The sequence below is a fragment of the Pseudorca crassidens genome, chromosome 9 (assembly GCF_039906515.1).
Source record: "Pseudorca crassidens isolate mPseCra1 chromosome 9, mPseCra1.hap1, whole genome shotgun sequence".
Taxonomy (NCBI): domain Eukaryota; kingdom Metazoa; phylum Chordata; class Mammalia; order Artiodactyla; family Delphinidae; genus Pseudorca; species Pseudorca crassidens.
The window spans coordinates 16,488,782-16,507,986 of NC_090304.1; the positions used below are offsets into that span (position 1 = coordinate 16,488,782).

The 19,205-nt window shown below is 39.4% G+C and overlaps 1 protein-coding gene across 1 annotated transcript in view; it reads right to left on the reverse strand.

Moving 5' to 3' along the window:
- Positions 1-17,644, reverse strand: part of HSD17B12 (hydroxysteroid 17-beta dehydrogenase 12) — a 189,510-nt gene extending 171,866 nt beyond the window's left edge. The window contains exon 1 of the mRNA XM_067749340.1: positions 17,538-17,644. Within this exon, the coding sequence (XP_067605441.1) occupies positions 17,538-17,631 (94 nt within the window). The 5' untranslated portion in view covers positions 17,632-17,644. The remainder of the gene's footprint in view (positions 1-17,537) is intronic.
- Between the last annotated feature and the right edge of the window lie 1,561 nt (positions 17,645-19,205).

A 19,205-nucleotide genomic window follows, 5' to 3' on the forward strand; every position in this document is an offset into this window, starting at 1 on the left:
TATGGAGGTGCCCCAAAAAATTAAAAATATAATTACCAATTACCATATGATCCAGCAATTCCACTCCTGGGTATTTAGCTAAAGAAGATGGAAACATTAATTCAAAAAGATACATGCACACGAACGTTCACTGCAGCATTATTTGCAATAGCCAAGATATGGAAGCTAAGTGTCCATCAATAGATGAGTAGATAAAAAGATGTAAGATATATACATATATATATATATCAACATAGATACATAGATATATATATGGAATATTACTGATCCATGAAAAATAATGGAATCTTGCCACTTGCGACAACATGAGTGAATCTATAGAGTATTATGCTAAGTGAAATAAGTCAGACAGAGAAAAACAAATATGTATGATATCACTTAACTGTGGAATGTAAGAAACAAAGCAAATAAAACAAAATGAAAACAAGACTCATAGATACAGAGAACAAATGGGTGTTTGCCAGAGGAGAGGGTGGTGGAGTGGGTGAAATAGGTGAAGTGGGTTAACAGGTACAAATCTCCAGTTATAAAATGAATAAGCCACAGGTATATAATACACAACATAAGGAATATGGCCAATAATATTGTAATAACTTTGTGTGGGGACAGATGGTTACTAGACTTATTGGGGTGATAATTTCATAATGTATGCAATTGGCAAATCACTATGCAGTACACCTAAAACTAGCATAATTTTGTATGTCAACAATAAATATTTTGTATATTTCAATTAAAAAAAGAAGAAAAAAAGTACAAACTGTGATCATACAAACATAAGCCAACCACTTTCTTTCTCTACTCAATAGACCTTTAAAAAGACATAGTGGGGCTTCTCTGGTGGCGCAGTGGTTGAGAATCCGCCTTGCAATGCAGGGGACATGGGTTCGAACCCTGGTCTGGGAAGATCCCACATGCCGCGGAGCAACTAAGCCTGTAGGCCACAACTACTGAGCCTGCGAGCCACAACTACTGAGCTCGTATGCCACAACTACTGAAGCCCGCGTACCGCAGCAAGAGAAGCCACCTCAATGAGAAGCCCGCGTATCTCAACGGAGACCCAGTGCAGCCAAAATTAAATAAAATTAAAAAAAAAAAAAAAAGACATAGTGAATTTCAGGTGAAGTTTTTCTTCACCTAAATGCTTCCTTTAGCAGTGGACTCAGGATTTGCTATCTTTACTCATTTTTTTTTCTAAAATTTCTGGCTACCTTAATTTCTATGACTTTCACCTGGTTCTTTTCTTTCTTCCCTTTATTATATTTGTAAATATATTTGCTATATACAAAAGATTATCTGAAATACATGAGTTAGTTATAAATCAAAATATAATTTAAAAAAAACCCTAAACTCACCATCCAATTCAAGAACCAAAGACTCAAGAAGCTACCCTATCCTACACTTCAGAGGTAAGCACATTCCTAAATGTTGTGTGTCATTCTGCTGTTTTTACATATAAATGTTTTTAAAATACATATACATATAAATACTTTATCACAAATTTATATGAAATAATATATGGTTTAGTTTTGCTTATTTTTGAGATCTATTACAAACCATATTGTAGGGACTTCCCTGGTGGTCCAGTGGTTAATACTCCATGCTCCCAATGCAGGGGGCCAGGGTTTGGTCCCTGGTCAGGGAACTAGATCTCGCATGCCGCAACTAAAAAGATCTGGTGTGCTGCAACTAAGACCCAGGCAGCCAAATAAATAAATAAAACAAAACAAAAACCATAGTATAAATGGATGCTGGGGGATGCAACCCAGACACCCACAGCAGGATCAAGACATCCATTTGAGGAGAGTGCTAATTGTTGAGAGCTCACAGCTGTGTCCCTCTATGGGCATTATCCTTGGCCAAAGGGAGCTGCTTTGTCCCTCCTGTGGACAGCCTGCTTCCAGTGCCTGGTTAATGGTTAATGCAGGAGTACAAAAGCCTGGCCCACTTATCTCAATTACAGACATCTCTGAAGGGCCAACCTAGCTTCACCCCTAGCTCCCTGTAGAATTGGCTGAGGCCTCTATTACTGCTGCATTGAAGCTCAGCTTCTCCCTCAGCTTGATCCTGCTTCCCTCATTCTCTTACTGATGTTGTTCCCCAGAGTACTCCATAAATAAGTGCCCTGAAAGCAAATCTCAGTCTTAGAGTCTATTTCCTGGGAAACCTGACTGTTGTAGGTTGAACTATGTTCCCACAAAAGATATGTTGAAGTTCCTGGCATTCCATAAGTAATGGTCCCTATGGTCATCTATGAATGTGACCTTCTTTGCAAGTAAGGTATTTACAGATGTAATCAAATTAAGATGAGGTCATACAGGATTAGAGTGGGCCTTACATCCGGTGACTGTCCTTATAAAGAGTAAGAGATTTGAAACACACAGAAGGACAGAAGAAAGAAGGCCATGTGAGGGAGAGAATATAGTAATGCAGCTACAAGACAAAGAATGCTAAGGATTGTTGACAACCCCCAAACGCTAGGAAGAAGGCTCTTCGCTAGAGCCTTCAGAGTGAGCATGGCCCTGCCAATACCTTGATTTAGGACTTTTAGCCTCCAGAACTGTGAAAAAACAAATTTCCATTCTCTAAATCTACCCAGCTTTTGTCAATTTGTTACAGCAGCCCAAGGAAACTCATACATAGACTTAAGACCTACATTTGTGTAGTCTTCTGGGACTTGCTTTTTTTACTGGACATCATGTTTCTAAGAATTATTCATGTTGTTTACTGTAGCTGTAGCTCTCCATTTTTTCCCCTCAATATCAATGGCAATGTCTCATCAGAGACATAGTAATAATACATATGTGAAAAACTTGATTCTTTCTACAATGATTATTCCTCTGTTTGAGGGTGTAGTCTTAGTGTTTGTTCCTTTATTTCACATTTTTTGAGAAAAATTCTATATAGATTTTAAAATTCATTACATGTCTATCTTTGTACATATATGTATGTGTTAGGCAGAATAATGACGCCCCCCCCAAGATTCACATCCTAAACACTGGAACCTGTGAATATTATATGACAACATATTATGATGATACAATTAAGTTAAGGGTTTTCAGATGAGGGGATTATTCACATGAGCCTAATATAATCACCCGGGCTCTTAACATTAGAGAATCTTTCCCAGCTTTGGTCAGAAAGGGAGATGTGACTATGGACGAATGGTCAGAGAGATGCAATGATGCTGGCTTTGAAGATGTAGGAAGGGGTCCACGAGCCAAAGAATGTGGGCAGCCTCTAGAAGCTGAAAAAGGCAAGGAAAAAAACTCTTCCCTAGAACCTCCAAAACGAAAATTTTGATTTTAGTCCAGTAAGTCCCATGTTGTAATTCTAACCTATAGAACTGTCAGATAATAAGTGTGTGTTGCTTAAAGCCACCAATCTGTAGTAATTTGTAATATCAACAGTAGAAAACTAATGCTGTGTGTGTGTGTGTGTGTGTGTGTGTGCCCTAAAGAAGCATACCTGGTTCGGGCCCCTGCCCTCCTATCTTGTTCACTACACGTAAGCGATAAGGTCCTTCTCTACAGTCCTCAAAAGCACAAAGATCCATACTGCACCAACCGTACTTTAAGCACCATAAAGTTCTCTTTGTCTTATTCACTAGTATAGCCCTGGTAAACATATAATAGGCTCTCAATAAGTATCCATTAAATGATCGAATGGATTATTATTGTAGAAGGAAAAGTGTAAAAGTTAGTGGCAGGGAGCAATAATTTCCAGCTGAAAAGTAAAATCAGTCACAATTTTTAAACTATATAGCTCATCTGTTGGTTCTACTTTTCTTAAGTTATAACTCACCGATTTTTCCTTCATAAAACCAAGAATTGGAAAGAAGCTATGCTTTATTAACTCACCTAGCCCAAATCAGTTTGTTTACTATCTGCAGGGGGAAAGCAAGCTGTTAAAAATAGTACACAATTAGTTGGTTACTATTTGTCCTGCTTTTGGGGCTCACCTGGTAAGTCTACCAACTTCATTGTCACCTCTTACTCAAGAGTGATTTGATCTTAGGAATACCACCTCCTGTTACTCAGTTTACAGGGGATGTTGAAAAGTCAAAATGCTGGGTATCTCTCTGTGAAATAGATATTGTTAGTGAACTATGTTCACATTATCTATGTAGGGGACCTAAACATATTCTCCTATCTCTAGCTCCCTTCTATTTTTCTTCATTTTGCAATAAGAGAATTTTAATAAGCCTCCTCAAAATCTTCTAAACAAGATGGGGAATGGAGAAATAAATAGCTGCCCCTCCCCCCTTTCCTAGCACCCAGGTATGGAGGGAACTGAGGGAAGAGCATGCCTAAAGGGTATAAGGCTGAAGAGTTCAGGGAGGAAGAGAATAGCATGACTGGAGGACAAGGAAAAGGGCAGGAAAGGGAATGACAGGGCTGGGCTTATGTCTGCTCTGCTTCACAATCATCTTGGATCACCCAGGTCAGAAAACAACTTATTATTATATATATTGCAAAATATTTCAAAACCAGAATCTTCTCTTTCAGTAGTATGAGGAAAATAACAGGTCTGAAGTTGTATCACCTTGGACAGCTCTAGTATTTAGTTAGCTCACGTGTAAAATGGGGATGGCAAATGCCTACCTTTTGGAGAAGACAGAGAGGATAACCAGGAAACCTGAGAGGCCTGCTGGGTTTACATATCTACTAGTGGTGGGTGTGTTGCAGGAAAATGGGGGACGAGAGGATGGTCATGTCCCAGGTTTGGGGCTGCCAAGTGAGGGTCCTTGGCATTGCGTAGGAAAGAATTCAAGAGTGGGCTGTAGTAAAGTGAAAGCAGGTTTATTTAGAGAGATACACATTCCATAGGAATGTGGACCGTTTCAGAAGGCGAGAAGCCCTGAAATATGGGGTGGTTAGTTTTTATGGGCTTGGTAATTTCATCTGCTAACGAGTGCGAGGAATATTCTGTCTTGGAGAAGGGGGCGGGGATTTCCAGGAACTGGGCCACCGCCCCATTTTTGGCCTTTGATGGTCGGCCTTAGAACTATCGTGGCGCCTGTGGGTGTGTCATTTAGCACATGCTAATGTATTACAATGAGCATATAATGAGGCTCAAGGTCTACTGGAAATCAAATCTTCCACCATCTTGGCCCTAGTAGGATCTTTTTTTTTATATTTATTGATTTATGTATGTATGTATGTATTTATTTTGGCTGTGCTGGGTCTTAGTTGTGGCACGTAGGATCTTCACTGCAGCATGCAAGATCTTTCTAGTTGTGGCATGTGGACTCTTAGTTGTGGCAGGCATGTGGGATCCAGTTCCCCGACCAGGGATTGAACCCAGGGCCTCTGCGTTGGGAGCATGGAGTCTTACCTACTGGACCACCAGGGAAGTCCCTGGCCCTAGTAGGTTCTAACTAGTTTTTGTCATATCTTCAATGGCTGTGTCATTCTTTTAAAGATTGTGCCCTGCCCCCTTCCCTCCTGTCTCAGGTGGATTATTTGCCTTACCTCTTCCTCATCAACAGTAGTTATTATCACTCAATTTTTTCCTCAGTCAATTCTACAGGTGAAAAAAAGTCTCTCATTTCCAAATGTGTTTTCCAACACTAGTGAGCAATTAAATTAACTCAATCCTGACACTATCTGCTGGAGATAGCATAAGATTCCACAGGCTTAGTCCCACAAGACTGCCCTCACTTCAGACACCAAATGCAAATCCAGGTTGTAATTGCGCTTCTGACTGACTCGTTATAAGTTGGAGGTTCCTACTGAAACAGGAGGAATTATATCCTTTTACAATAAACCAGTAATCTAGTAAGCAAACTGTTTTCCTGAGTTCTGTGAGCCATTCTAGCAAATTAATAGAACCTGAGAAAGGGGTTGTAGGGAAACCCTGCACCTCAGATTGGGACTTGAACCCACCGTCTTTTAATTGAGATCACACACCTGGTCTCAGGACTTAAGGAAACTCAGGTTCTTTATGTCTAGTTGCAGAAAGAATTCAGAGACAGAGTGACAGGTAAGAAGTGGATTCATTTAGAGAGATACACATTCCATAGACAGAATGCAGTTTGTCTCAAAAGGCAAGAGCAGCCCCAGGGCATGGGGGTCGTCTGGAAAGTGAGAGTGGCCAAGATAGAAACACACTCCACAGACAAGAGTGTGGGCCACCTCAGAAGGTGAGAGACACCGAAATGTGGGGTGGTTGGAACCAGATGGAAGAGATGCATAAAGCAAGATGTGTGGGAAAAGGGCACAAAGTTTCCATGCCCTCTCCAGCTGCACCACTCTCCCAGCACATACACTTGTTCAGCAATCTGGAAGCTCTCAGAACGCCATCCTATTGGAGGGCTCGTTACGTAGACATGCTTGATTAAATAGTAGGCGGTTGGCAATTGATTCAACCTCCAGCCCCTCTCCCCTCCCCCGAGGTGGGGGGAGGCGTGTGACTGAAAGTTTCAACCCTCTAATCACTGTTGGGTCCCCTGGCAACCAGCCCCCATCCTTAGGAGCTTTCTAAAAGTCACCTCATTAACATAAACTCAGATGCGGTTCAAAGGAGCTGGCTATGAATAACAAGACACTCCTATCACCCTTATGGCTCTGGAGCTATTTCAAGGAACTGATTACAGAAGAGCGAATATTATAACAAATGATGCTCGCATTGTTCTTTTCACTTCAGAAATTTCAAGGGTTTGGGGAGCTGTGAGCCAGGAACAGTGCAGGAAGACCAAATATATGTTTCTCATTATAAATCACAATATAATCACATACACATTGTTTTAATTTGCATTTTTTTTGAGGCTGAAGTTTTCTTCATATGTTTATTTGCCATTTATATATTTTCTTTTGCACACTGCCTGTTCATGTCTTTTGCTCACTGGTGTATTTCTCTTTATCCTAATGATCTATAAAAGGTTATTATAAGGTTATTAGCGTAAGGTTATTAAACCTTTTCAAAATGCATTTACTTTTTAAAATATTTATTTGGCTGCGCCAGGTCTTAGTTGCTGCACGCAGGATCTTCGTTGCAGCATGTGGGATCTTTTAGTTGCAGCATGCGATCTCTTAGTTGCGGCATGTGGGATCTAGTTCCCTGACCAGGGATTGAACACGGGCCTCCTGCATTGGGAGCGTGGAGTCTTAGCCACTGGACCACTAGGGAAGTCCCTACATTTACCTTTTTTGTGGATAATTTCAAACACATGAAAAGGCAGACAATAATTTGATGAACTCCTACACATAATGAACTTCCATAACTATCAACTCATGTCCACTCTTGTTTCATCTATACCACTATCCACTTCCCCTTTCACAAATTATTCTGAAGCAAATCTAGAAAACATATCATTTATAAAAATATTTCAGCATGTATCTCTAAAATTATAATGGCTCTGGAACCAAGCAGGACCCTGTGAGGCTCCCAGGTACAAATCCTTTCCATGTCCCCTGTTTCTTGTTTGTAGGAAATGGGCTTCATTTAACCTCCTAAGACCTTCCCTGAGTTCCAAAGGGCAGATTCAAACAATTGCTAATCAGAGAAGTGAGGGAATGCAGAACAAAGGAGGAGCAACCAAGAAACAATAGTGCAGCAACTAGAGCTGGGTCCTGGTTCCTCCTCAAGGATTATACATAACAGTGTCTTTGAATTCTGCTACAGGAACTAATGCCCTGTCTAGGCGGAGGATGGTAAGTGCAGGCTGAGCACAATCCTGGAACACCACTCTAGTTACCTCACCACCAACAAATCAGAAGAAAGTCACACCCCCTGCAGCCACCACCCCAAATTTTGCCTGTAAAACTCCCCCAAAACTGTTAGGGGAAACTCTGACTGAAACTGCCTACCCTGGCCAGGCACCACAGTAGCCATTTGCATGAGTTATTTTGACAGGAGGTCCTGGTAAGGAACATGAAACTGATAAGCTACCACCAACCAGAAGAATTCGGGAAAGGTCAAAAGGTCCATATGTCCTACCAATCTCCCAGAATCCTCCTCACTGGAATCCATCTTGGCTGAGCCATGTGTGCGCCACCAGAAAGGACCCTGAGTCAGAATGATTGGCCAGAGACAACCCAGAAACTAATCCCATCACCATAAAACCCGAGACTGCGAGCCACATGGCAGAGCAGTACTCCTGGGTTCCCTTACCCTCCTGCTTTCCACTGGGCTGCCCCTTCCCAATAAAGTCTCTTGCTTTGTCAGCACACGTGTCTCCTCAGACAATTCATTTCCGAGAGTTAGACAACAGCCCACTCTCGGGCCCTGGAAGGGGTCCCCCTTCCTGCAACAAAACCATTAGGGAGTTCTGGTTTTTTGAGTTCGAGCCACCCATTCTCCTTTTACGTTCTTTGCAGTAAACATTTCTCTGCTCCAAACTCCTATGTTAGTCAGGCACACGAACTTGCATTTGGTAACAGCTCTTTTTAAAACTGTAATACCACTAAGTCACACACCACATACCATTTTTATCTTTGCAAGTTTCAAACATACATACTTGGAAGATTCATCAAGTTGAGAACATTTTAATGACCAGTTAAAGCAAACAAGAAAGTAGGATTACATGGAAAAAAAAGTTTAAGTCAGCTGCAAAAATAGGTATCTAGCTAACTATACAAAGAACTGCTACAAGTGAATTGCTAAAGACAGATGTAAAATCAGTAACCAGACTCACCACAAATAAAGAAATCATCAGAAACATGTGTAAAACAAGCCAGCTAGGAAAACAACAGTCCACTTTGTGAATAACAGAAGGGAGAAGAAAAAAAAAAAAGACTGTGATTATCCTAATGGTGAAATAGCTTCTTCTTGGAGCACAAAGCAAGTGGTCTTTATTTATAGTTGGACACAAAGGAAAAAACTGCTCTTGGTTTTAGCATACCTGTATTAAATGAAAATCAGAGGTGCAAATGACAATAGCTCTTTGACACAAATCATCTGAAAATAAAACTATGAAATTGTAGCAGGGAAGAACAAAAGCTGACGCCATGTTGGATCTCTTTCTTTTACTTTGACCTTTGCTTTCCATTATTTTTGTTCTGTCTATAGCTATAGGCATACATAATCGCCTGCCTCAGGGAACCCTGCCCCTCTGCCTGAATGTTAAAATAAAGTGCCTTTGTTCAGCCCACAGGGAAACACCCTGACCCTGCCCACTTCTCAATGGCTGCAGAAAAGAAGAAATTAACACACCCCCTCCCCGAGGCTGGCCAAAACCAGGAGATATTTTGCAAGACTTATGGCCTTTTTACTTTACTTCCTCACCTCCTCCCCCTCTCTGTTCTATAAAGGAAGCTAGCATCCAGACCCCATAAGATGGTACATCTGGGACGCTAGTTCACAATCTTCTTGGACGACTGGCTTTCTGAACAAAGTCGCTACTGCTTGCCTCAACACCTCGTCTCCCAATTTATTGGTCTGTCATGCAGCAAGCAGAGCGAGCTTGGACTCAGTAACAACACTCTAGTTTTTGTTAGGGAGAAACAACCTTTGCGCAACACATGAGTACTTCCTAGGGCTCCGTTTTCTATTCCCAATCCATACCCTGTCTCTTAGACATTTTTTTCCTTCAGCATTATAACTATATTCTGCACTTTATCATATGTTTATATATGTGTATTTAATGGAGATATGAATGAATACTCACTCTTTCTGTAAGTTTCTTAACATAGGTCTCTTTTCGGTTTGAATTTGTAGAGAGACCAAAGAGCCCAATTTTAATATTTTCACAAGTTCCTCATAAGTAAAAAACTCATTCATCATTTCATGAATGAGATATTTTGATCATTTAAATGCAAATGTGAAAAAGACTTGATATCCAAAATGGACAATATATGTTATTCATACAAAGCGTTTCATAATCTGGGCTTAACATAAAAGACCCTGTTTTTAAAAATCCAATTAATTGCAAATTTATAGAGAAGACAAGAAAAACAATTTTTGGACAAGATTGTAATTTTTGAGTACAGATTTCCAAGTATATAGAAGACATGGTTTAAAATGTTTGAACATTACCATTTTTTTCTACTTTCAAAAAATTAATTGATACTGAAAATATATATACAATTATTTAATAGTCCTTTTGCCTGTTTAGATAACTTCCTTGATGTTCTAGGGTTGGTCAAAGTTGGAGGTGCAAAGTTGGAGACCTTGGAGTTAATCCATCCTTTCTTTTAATCATGAAATGAAAATTTGGGGACACCAAGATAGAGACTAATCAAAGAATTTCACAGTCTCTTTATTCCCTATTTAATATAGGTTCAAACACTATCAGATGACCTGTTTTACCTTCCCTGCCTCAAGGTGGAAATATTCAATAGTCTAAGTGGTCCTGAACTCCTGCTCTGGGGCTGCTCAACCAGTAGACGGGAAATTTTACATACAGGCTATAGACGGGATGAGATATTCTGACCCTTTCCGTACCCCAGGGAATGTACTGAGGATCCATGTTTAGTTACAATTTTGCCCTTGTTATAGTCTCATTTCAACTCTCTTCTGATTTGGGATACAAGTAAGTGTCCTCTTAATCAAATTTAGGGAGATTTTTAATAAATCAAACCTAAGGGGATCAATTGGGGGATTTATAAACATTAGTCAATATCCTTCAGAGTGAGTATAATCCTCGTTTTATAGTAAAAGGAAATGGTGAACTTGGTCTACCTTAGTGCTAAAGAACATTGCTGTAAATTTTTAATCTCTTCCATTTCTGATGAGAAGAAATAATACATATGGAGGTAGCAGATTTTCAGATCTCATTTGCACAATACCACAAAAATCCCACTTGCCCCTCATTTGTCAATGAGATAGTGAACAATGTATTCTATTAACCCAGTTTCAAAATAAAAATAGAAGCAAAAGCTAGAGTGCATACTATATTGTAATCTGCCTTTGTACTTAAAATAGTAAACATTTTTCCAAGTCATATTTTCTATATAACTTTTAACGGCTTGACAGACTCCACGTATGGATATTTCATAGATAGATCTAAATATTCTATTCCTGGGCATTTAGGTTGTTTCAAGTATTCAGCTATTATAAATAAAGCTGAAACAAATACTAGTATGTCTTTATACACATCTCTGATTATCTTATATTAAATTCTTAGAAATGCAATTACTGAGATGTGTTGCAAATATTTTTTCCCAGTCTTTGGCTTACCTTTTCTTTTTTTTTCTTTTTTGGCAGTACGCAGGCCTCTCACTGTTGTGGCCTCTCCCGTTGTGGAGCACAGGTTCCGGACATGCAGGCTCAGCGGCCATGGATCACGGGCCCAGCCGCTCCGCGGCATGTGGGATCTTCCCGGACCGGGGCATGAACCTGTGTCCCCTGCATCAGCAGGCGGACTCTCAACCACTGTGCCACCAGGGAAGCCCTCCTTATATTTTTTTTTTTTGAAATTTATTTTTTTTATACAGCAGGTTCTTATTAGTTATGTATTTTATACATATTAGTGTATATATGTCAATCCCAATCTCCCAATTCATCCCACCACTACCCCCACCCCACCGCTTTTCCCCCTTGGTGTCCATGTTTGTTCTCTACATCTGTGTCTCTATTTCTGCCTTGCAAACTGCTTCATCTGTACCATTTTTCTAGATTCCACTAGGTATTCCTTGTTGTATTATAGATACTAGCTCCTTGTTGGATTTAGACATGAAAATATATTCTCCAATAGTGCCATCTATTATAAATTATGAAATCTTTTTTTTCTCAGTACCTTTTCCAGTGATCTGTTGATGCATAATGAAGCACTCAAAACCTCAGAAGCTTAAAACAAACCATTTTATTTTGCTCATGATATTTTTGGGTCAAAAATTGGGAGGGGCTCCACTGGGCGTTTCCCCTGATTTACACAGCAATAGCCAAGGCAGCTGGGGCTGGAAGGTCCACTTCCAAAATGACTTCACTTACACTTCACTTCTTCAGTTTCCTTGGTGCTCCTTGGCTTCTCTACTTGATGTCTCAGTCTCCAGGGCCTATTTTTATGACCTTGGACTTCTCACAACATGGTGATTTCAGGGTAAATGGATTTCTTATGTAGTGGCTGGCTTCCAAGAGGCAGGAAACAGAAGTCAGGCAAGGTAAAAGCCACACCTGGAATTGGGACCCATCACTTCTACCGTATTCTCTTGGTTGAAGCACTCAAAGGCCCTGCCCAAATTCAAGAAAGTGGAGAGATGCCACCTTTTGATGACAGAGTAACATCACATTGTAGAACATGTGAGCTGGGAGATATTGTTGTGGCCAACTTTGGAAAACAGTCTGCCACATTATTGATTTTTTTTTCTTTTGTGAGTTGTCAAACCATGGCTTAGTCCTTCCATCTTTTCCTACTGATTTATAAAAACTTTTTATATTACATATCTCAAAACTTTTCATTTATAAAAATTATGTTTTTTCCAAGTTTTCCTCCTCAGGTAGAAGAATATAAGACAGTTTCATTTACTTCACTGTTTCCTTCTAAAAGTCTTTTGTTAGGATGAAAAAATTACTGAAATCTATATATCTCAAAAAATTAATGATATATGTTATAGGATCTTCTCAAAGAATAAACCATTTCACAGATATCTTTAAATTAATCCCATTATATTAAAAATTCAGGGACTTCCCTGGTGGTCCAGTGGTTAAGACTCTGTGCTTCCAGTGCAGGGGGCGTGGGTTCGATCCCTGGTCGGGGAACTAGGATCCCACATGCCGCGTGGTGTGCCCAAAAAAAAAAAAAAATTAAAATTGTATAATAAAATTAGAACAAATGGCACAAAACGTTTAAAATCACTGATGTCTTCATTTTAACTTTCTAATACAATGGGCCTTTTCTTTCCCCTCATAAACTGCACATACGCTACACCTTTGTTTAACAGTAAAATAAAAAAGTTGTCCACTCTTTTAATACAACTTCATTGACAATATGGTCCTCACCCCCTCAAAAACACTTCCTTAAAAACAATTTAAAATCCAGAAACATGTATTTATTTCAGAGTTTAAAAAAGCAAACTACAAAAGCAGTTTACAAATAATTTTTTTTGGTTAGTAAATACACACAGAACTGCTTTCTTCTATTATGTGAATTCAAGGACTTCTAATATTGTCTCAATAAAACTTTTCACAAATACTTATTTCATGAGAGTGTCAGGCAAGAAATAATACTGTCTTCAAGCAAGACTTGTCTGAAAATGACAAGTCATGCGTCGATTGATTAACTAAAGACTGTTAATAACAGAAAAGCAAAGTAAAGCTGTATGTCCTGGAGTTTTTGCATGCCAAATTCTGGCACTTTGTGCTCAGGTTTAAGGTAGTTATTAACTCATTTTTCCCCAGCACATAGAAATATAATATGCATAGCATTTTAATTATAAAACTATAATATGACAAGTATCCTTTATTAAAATAATGTCCTTATTACAAATATTTCAGATAAAAATGGTTTTTAAAGTTGAAGCAAATTAATTTGGAAAAACAAATTCCAAACTAAACAAAAATGTTTAGTAAGTTCTAGAAGCACACAGGCACACTGAAGGAGAAAGTCAAACAAAAAGAAAAACAAGGAAGGCAGAGGACACAGCAAAATGACCTCTTAAGGTCTTCTGAAGCTTTCAGATATAGCTAGAATCCTTTAAGTGGCAGGATATATGCTTGTGACCTTGTTTTCTTTCAAATGGAAATGAATTAACGTCTTTTAATTTCGACAGAGTATTTTGAAGTAACTGTTGGTTTGCTGTGTCCTGCCCATAAAAATCATATGAGTAATACTCTGACTTCAAAAAGTAAGGCCCAGCAGAGCAGAGATAATGTATTCTGTCCTAGAAATATATGTAGGAAGAATCAGAAAATAAAATTGACAGGCACGTAAAAATTTTAAATACCTTTCCTCTTTCTCCCAGGAAGGTGGAGGTGAGGGGTGGAGACACACTGTGTGTTCAAGAGTATCGCAATCTAAAAACAAATGTATTAAACAGAAGAAAACAAAATACACATACAAGTGCACAAAGTACAATCAATAACTCTTCCTCTTCAAATAATGTAAATGAAAAATCAGGGCCAAATTCTGAATGGGTGATTTGTTGCCTTGTACATGCAGTTTTGCCACTCACAAATGTTTACAGATGCAGAAACACATTAATAAGAGATGGTTACTTTCAGCAAAGGGAAATGGAATAGAAAGGACTCGAGAAAAAGCCTCAAATAGATACTCCTACCCCCACCCCCACAAGTGTTTCCAAATTTTGGCTACAATCTAAAATAAAAACTTAATTTTTTGTTATCTTCCGAATTCTATTACCACGTACCTTGGAGATATTGCAGGTTCGGTTCCAGGCCACCGTGATAAAGCGAATATTGCAATAAAGCAAGTCATGCAAATTTTTTGGTTTCTCAGTGCATATAAAAGTACTGTTTACACTACACTGTAGTCCATTAAGTGTGCAATAGCATTATGTCTAAAAAATAATGTACAGACCTCAACTAAAAAATATTTTATTGGGACTTTCCTGGTGGTCCAGTGGTTAAGACTCAACACTTCCACTGCAGGGGGTGTGGGTTCAATCCCTGGTCAGGGAACTGAGATTCCGCATGCTGCGAGGCAAGGCAAAAAAAAAAAAATTTATTGCCAAAAAATGCTAACCCTCATTTGAGCCTTCAGCAAGTCAGAGCAGTAACATCAAAGATCACTGATCACAGATCACCATAAAAAATATAACAATAATGAAAAAGTTTGAAATATTATTTGAATTACAAAAAGGTGACACAAAGACACAAAGTAAGCAAATGCTATTAGAAAAATGGTACTGGACTTCCCTGGTGGTGCAGTGGTTAAGAATCCACCTGTCAATGCACGAGACACGGGTTCAAGCCCTGGTCCAGGAAGATCCCACATGCCACGGAACAACTAAGCCCATGCGTCACAACTACTGAGCCTGTGCTCTACAGCCCGTGCTCTAGAGCCCATGTGCCACAACTACTGAAGCCCACACACCTGGAGCCCGTGCTCCGCAATAAGAGAAGCCACCAAAATGAGAAGCACGTGAACCACAATGAGAAGTAGCCCCCACTCGCCACAACTAGAGAAAGCCTGCTCGCAGCAACGACAACCCAATGCAGCCAAAAATAAATAAATACATTAAAACAAACAAACAAACAAACAAAAACCCGCCAAAGCTGCTAAGTGCAATAAAGTGAAGCACAGTAAAACACAGTATGCCTGTTATCTGGAACTAAGTTTGTATCTCTTTTTTGAATGAACACCAGAACACCAGAAGGCTTTCACTTATAACACCTAAGTCAAGAAACTTACCCTTTGGCTTATGTCTCATTGAAAGGAGTTTCATCAAAACCATGCAAAGCCTAAGTTTCAAAAAGACAGCTTTTGACATACCTATCCAACACACAACCTTAGGGATCATCTTCTCCAAAAGGCAGTGGATTTTGCCATATTTTTTTCTGAACTACTGTTGACTTTACGTATTACAAAACACATTTTATACCAGCAGCAGAACTGAAGTGATGGACATGGAAAGCAGAGTACAAAATAAAGGCCTCAGGGGCCAAATGTTAGAATTCTTGGGTGTAAAACCTCACCATTTCGTCAAGAGATGTGTCTACTCGTAAATGTCCAGAAGGGTTCTTTGCAAATGCATTGAAGAGTTTATCTCTAAACTTATAAACACCCATCCACTCTCAAAGCACCTTCTTATGAACCATCTGTTCTGCTTAACGCAAGTCAAAGGTAACTTGGCAATTTAAAATTAATGTATCTTCTTTCAAAGCAAATTGTGCTTGTGGTTGGTTTTGAATGATTCTGAATGATTCTACAAATCTACAACTTCTAGCCATCCAGTTTTCCTAAGATACAAGATCAACCCACCAGTTACTCTACTGCATCACCAAACCATAACGAATGTGGACAACACAGATCATTTAAAAGTAAGTTTCTCAATCTTTTTTCAACTCGAAAGTTAGCTAATATTCTGAGACACATTGGGGTCAGGTCAGAGGAAAGGAAAGAACTTTATGTATTACAGAACACATTTTACATCAGCAGCAGAATTGAACTGACGTGACTAGCAAGCCAACAATATCAGTCTACCAATTTATACCCCAAATCACATTCAGCAGAAACACACAAACGCACCCAGCTTTGCTACTTTTTCTACTATTAGTAAACTCTCAAGTAGTCAAGTACTAAGCAAACTCAGACGAGGAAAATTATGAAATCCTACTTCATTACAAAACGTCAAATGGCTTTTTAATGATATATGAAAGTGGTCCAATGCAATGACACAGAAACAGGTTTTAGATGCTCCAAAATACCAAGAAAAAAATGGAACATAATTTTTTTTACTCTCTCTATAAATAATTTCTGTAACGTGGCCTGCCCCCCAAACTAAAAACTGATAGCTGATTTCCAAAACATCTATTGTACATTATTTCAAATCCCCTACTTCACCAAACTTGAGTGAAAGAACTTTCTAGACACCAGTTCTACTTAGGGGTGGGGGGGAAAGCTTTTAAATAACCTTGTCTGAGAAATGGCTTTTCATGGCCAGTTAGGTCTCAAGTTACATAGACAACAACCAAACTATAAGGCAGAATTTATGGACCAACACATGGTGGCAGAAATAGTGAGGTCCAAGTTCTTGCAGTAGGTAAGGCAGGTGCTGACCTGCTTGGCAATCTGGTGTTATCTGGAGATGCTAATACGTGAAGTTACATGTCAGTGCACAGTGTCTCCTTTTGCCTCATGTTGAGAAAATACCCAATAACAAAGATCAAAGTGTCCCAACATGCAGAAGCACCCTGTGAGCCAAGAGTCAGGTAACACAGGTAAAAGTAAATCTGATTCCCAAACAGTTCCCAAAGTTCCCAAACAACTTAAGAGCACCAGAGAAGCCAAAGGGGCTTACTCCCTAGAACTAAAGGTAGTACCTGTGATACTGGCATTTGTTTTAAATCCATTTTTGCAGACAGCTTTCTACAGACAGCTGCAAAACACTCTTCTGAGAGCTCCAAAGATTTAAGAACACATCCAAGTTAGCAGAAAAGCATTTCACAAGAAGGAACTGCCTGCCACTGCCTCACAGCATTAGCAAACAAGGGCAAAGTTCACCACATGCAAGAGACAGGGAATCACACATTCACGACCGACAGGCTTACAACTCATACAGTTTCTTACACCTAAAACAAGAGACAACATCCAAGCTACTGCTGTCCACCCTTTCCAAAATCCCAGCTCTTGCATAAATCCCACCAGACCCAAGAAAACGAGCCCAACCTCACCCCAAACAGGGTCGTGAGCATCACCGACTACATGGAGAGTGGAGCGCTGTAAGAAACGCGGGAGGGGCGCAGGACACACACCACAACAAAACAGAGGCGACTCCAAAACTCTCAGGCGCTAACCATTTCAAAGGCACAAGGCCAGACGGCCAGGGTCCGGCAGGCTGGGGCCCCTCATCAAGCCGGTAGCCGCCAGAGGACCCCCCCACCAACCCCCGGCCAATCTAACGACAGCAGGCCCTCGAATTAACCCGTCAGGCCGCTCTCCCACCTCCCAAGCACACAACTAACAGGCTCTTGATAACCTGGGGGCTGTTGGGGGCCCTCTAACGGTACAGAGAGCCCCCCAAGGCGTCCGGAATGGCAGGATCCCCCAACTCCTGCCTTGGCGGCGGCCATCACAACGAGAAAACGGACTTTTACGACAACTCCCACAATGCCCGCGGCCTACAACTCCCAGAGTGCGCCGGGCGGCGCCGCGGTTAACCCTATCGTGGCGCCGGGGCTGGCGAGCCCTTCTCCTCTCCCCCTCCCAACTCCCAATTGTTGCACTTACTTTTACCCTCACAGTCCGAAACTAACTTTGGAAATTTTGTCAAGCAGCTACAGTTATGCTATCTTGGTGCCTTCTTTCATCATACAAACAACCTCAGCTGCCCAGAAAATTATCCCTGACAGAGAACTTTTTGTTATTTCCAGAGCTGTCCTCACAGTGCCAAATGTTTATCATTTACGGGGACATTTAACTTCAATTAATCTTCCCCTTCGCGCTTATAATTTTCTGGCATTTTTATGAATTATTATAGCCTAGAGCTTTTGGTACTCAACTTTATTAATTTAAAATCTGTTTTCTAAGTTCTGGGAATCAAGAGAGAAAGACTATCCTGTAACTGACCACAATGTTCTACATCTCTCCATTTTATAAGACGAATTTCCTCAAATATTTGACTAAGAAATTCATGCAACTCTAAATAAGTCCTAATAAGACAAATTAGTTGTGGGTAATATATCTTTTAAATTTCAAGTTAAATTTTTTTTAAGGGAAAACCTCATGTGCCAACATACTTTGCTTTCCCTTTTCTCTTCTATTGATAGACAATCAGATATAGCATAAACTGCTGCTTTATTCCTTTCTGACTAAAATATCAGCAAACAACAGGTAAAGAAACATTTTAATATAATCTGAAAAATAAACGAAGACTTCATACTTTCAGAAAACTGCACAGCACATCTTTTTCTCACGAAAGAACTCCTTTAAAGTCTTTTGCATTTTAATTAAAAGTAAGGTTTAAAATACATTTCTTTTAAATATATGGCCCATAATTTCAGTAAAGATGACAATCACATTTAGAGCTCACTGTATCACCAATATAAATTAAGTGTCTAAGCTGTACTTACACAAACTAAATTACTCAGACGTGTAACTGACTGACAGACAAAATAATTGTTTGGTATTTGACGCATGCACTAAAACAACAACTAGAATTCTCCTAAAGTATCTGCTCTTTTTCTTATACCCAAATATAAAATAAAATGTACACAATGTCTGATTTTTCCATTGGAGCATTTTGTCATTTGAAAGAGCACTCAAAATGTATCCTGAATTTCAAAGCACAAAACTCAGAAATCCTAATACACAAACAAAAACCCAAAGCCTTCTTGGAAAGATACATCATCAGCAAAACTCTATTCTACAATATTCTATTTTAAATGTATCTTTTAATATTACATTTAGCTTATTAGTAAATGTTTTGATCTAGTAAACTACAATGAGAAAATATTTCTCCATCATTTATTTTTTTCACTCATGTTACAGTACGTAGTTTCATTAACAGTTAAGATAAATGCTACATACCAAGACATAAAAAATTATACATACATATATGCTTTGAATTTTAGTTCATTATACTATTTTAGCTTCTGTATTTTTCTAATTTTCACTTAACACTTCAGTTAGAATTTAGGTAGAAGAA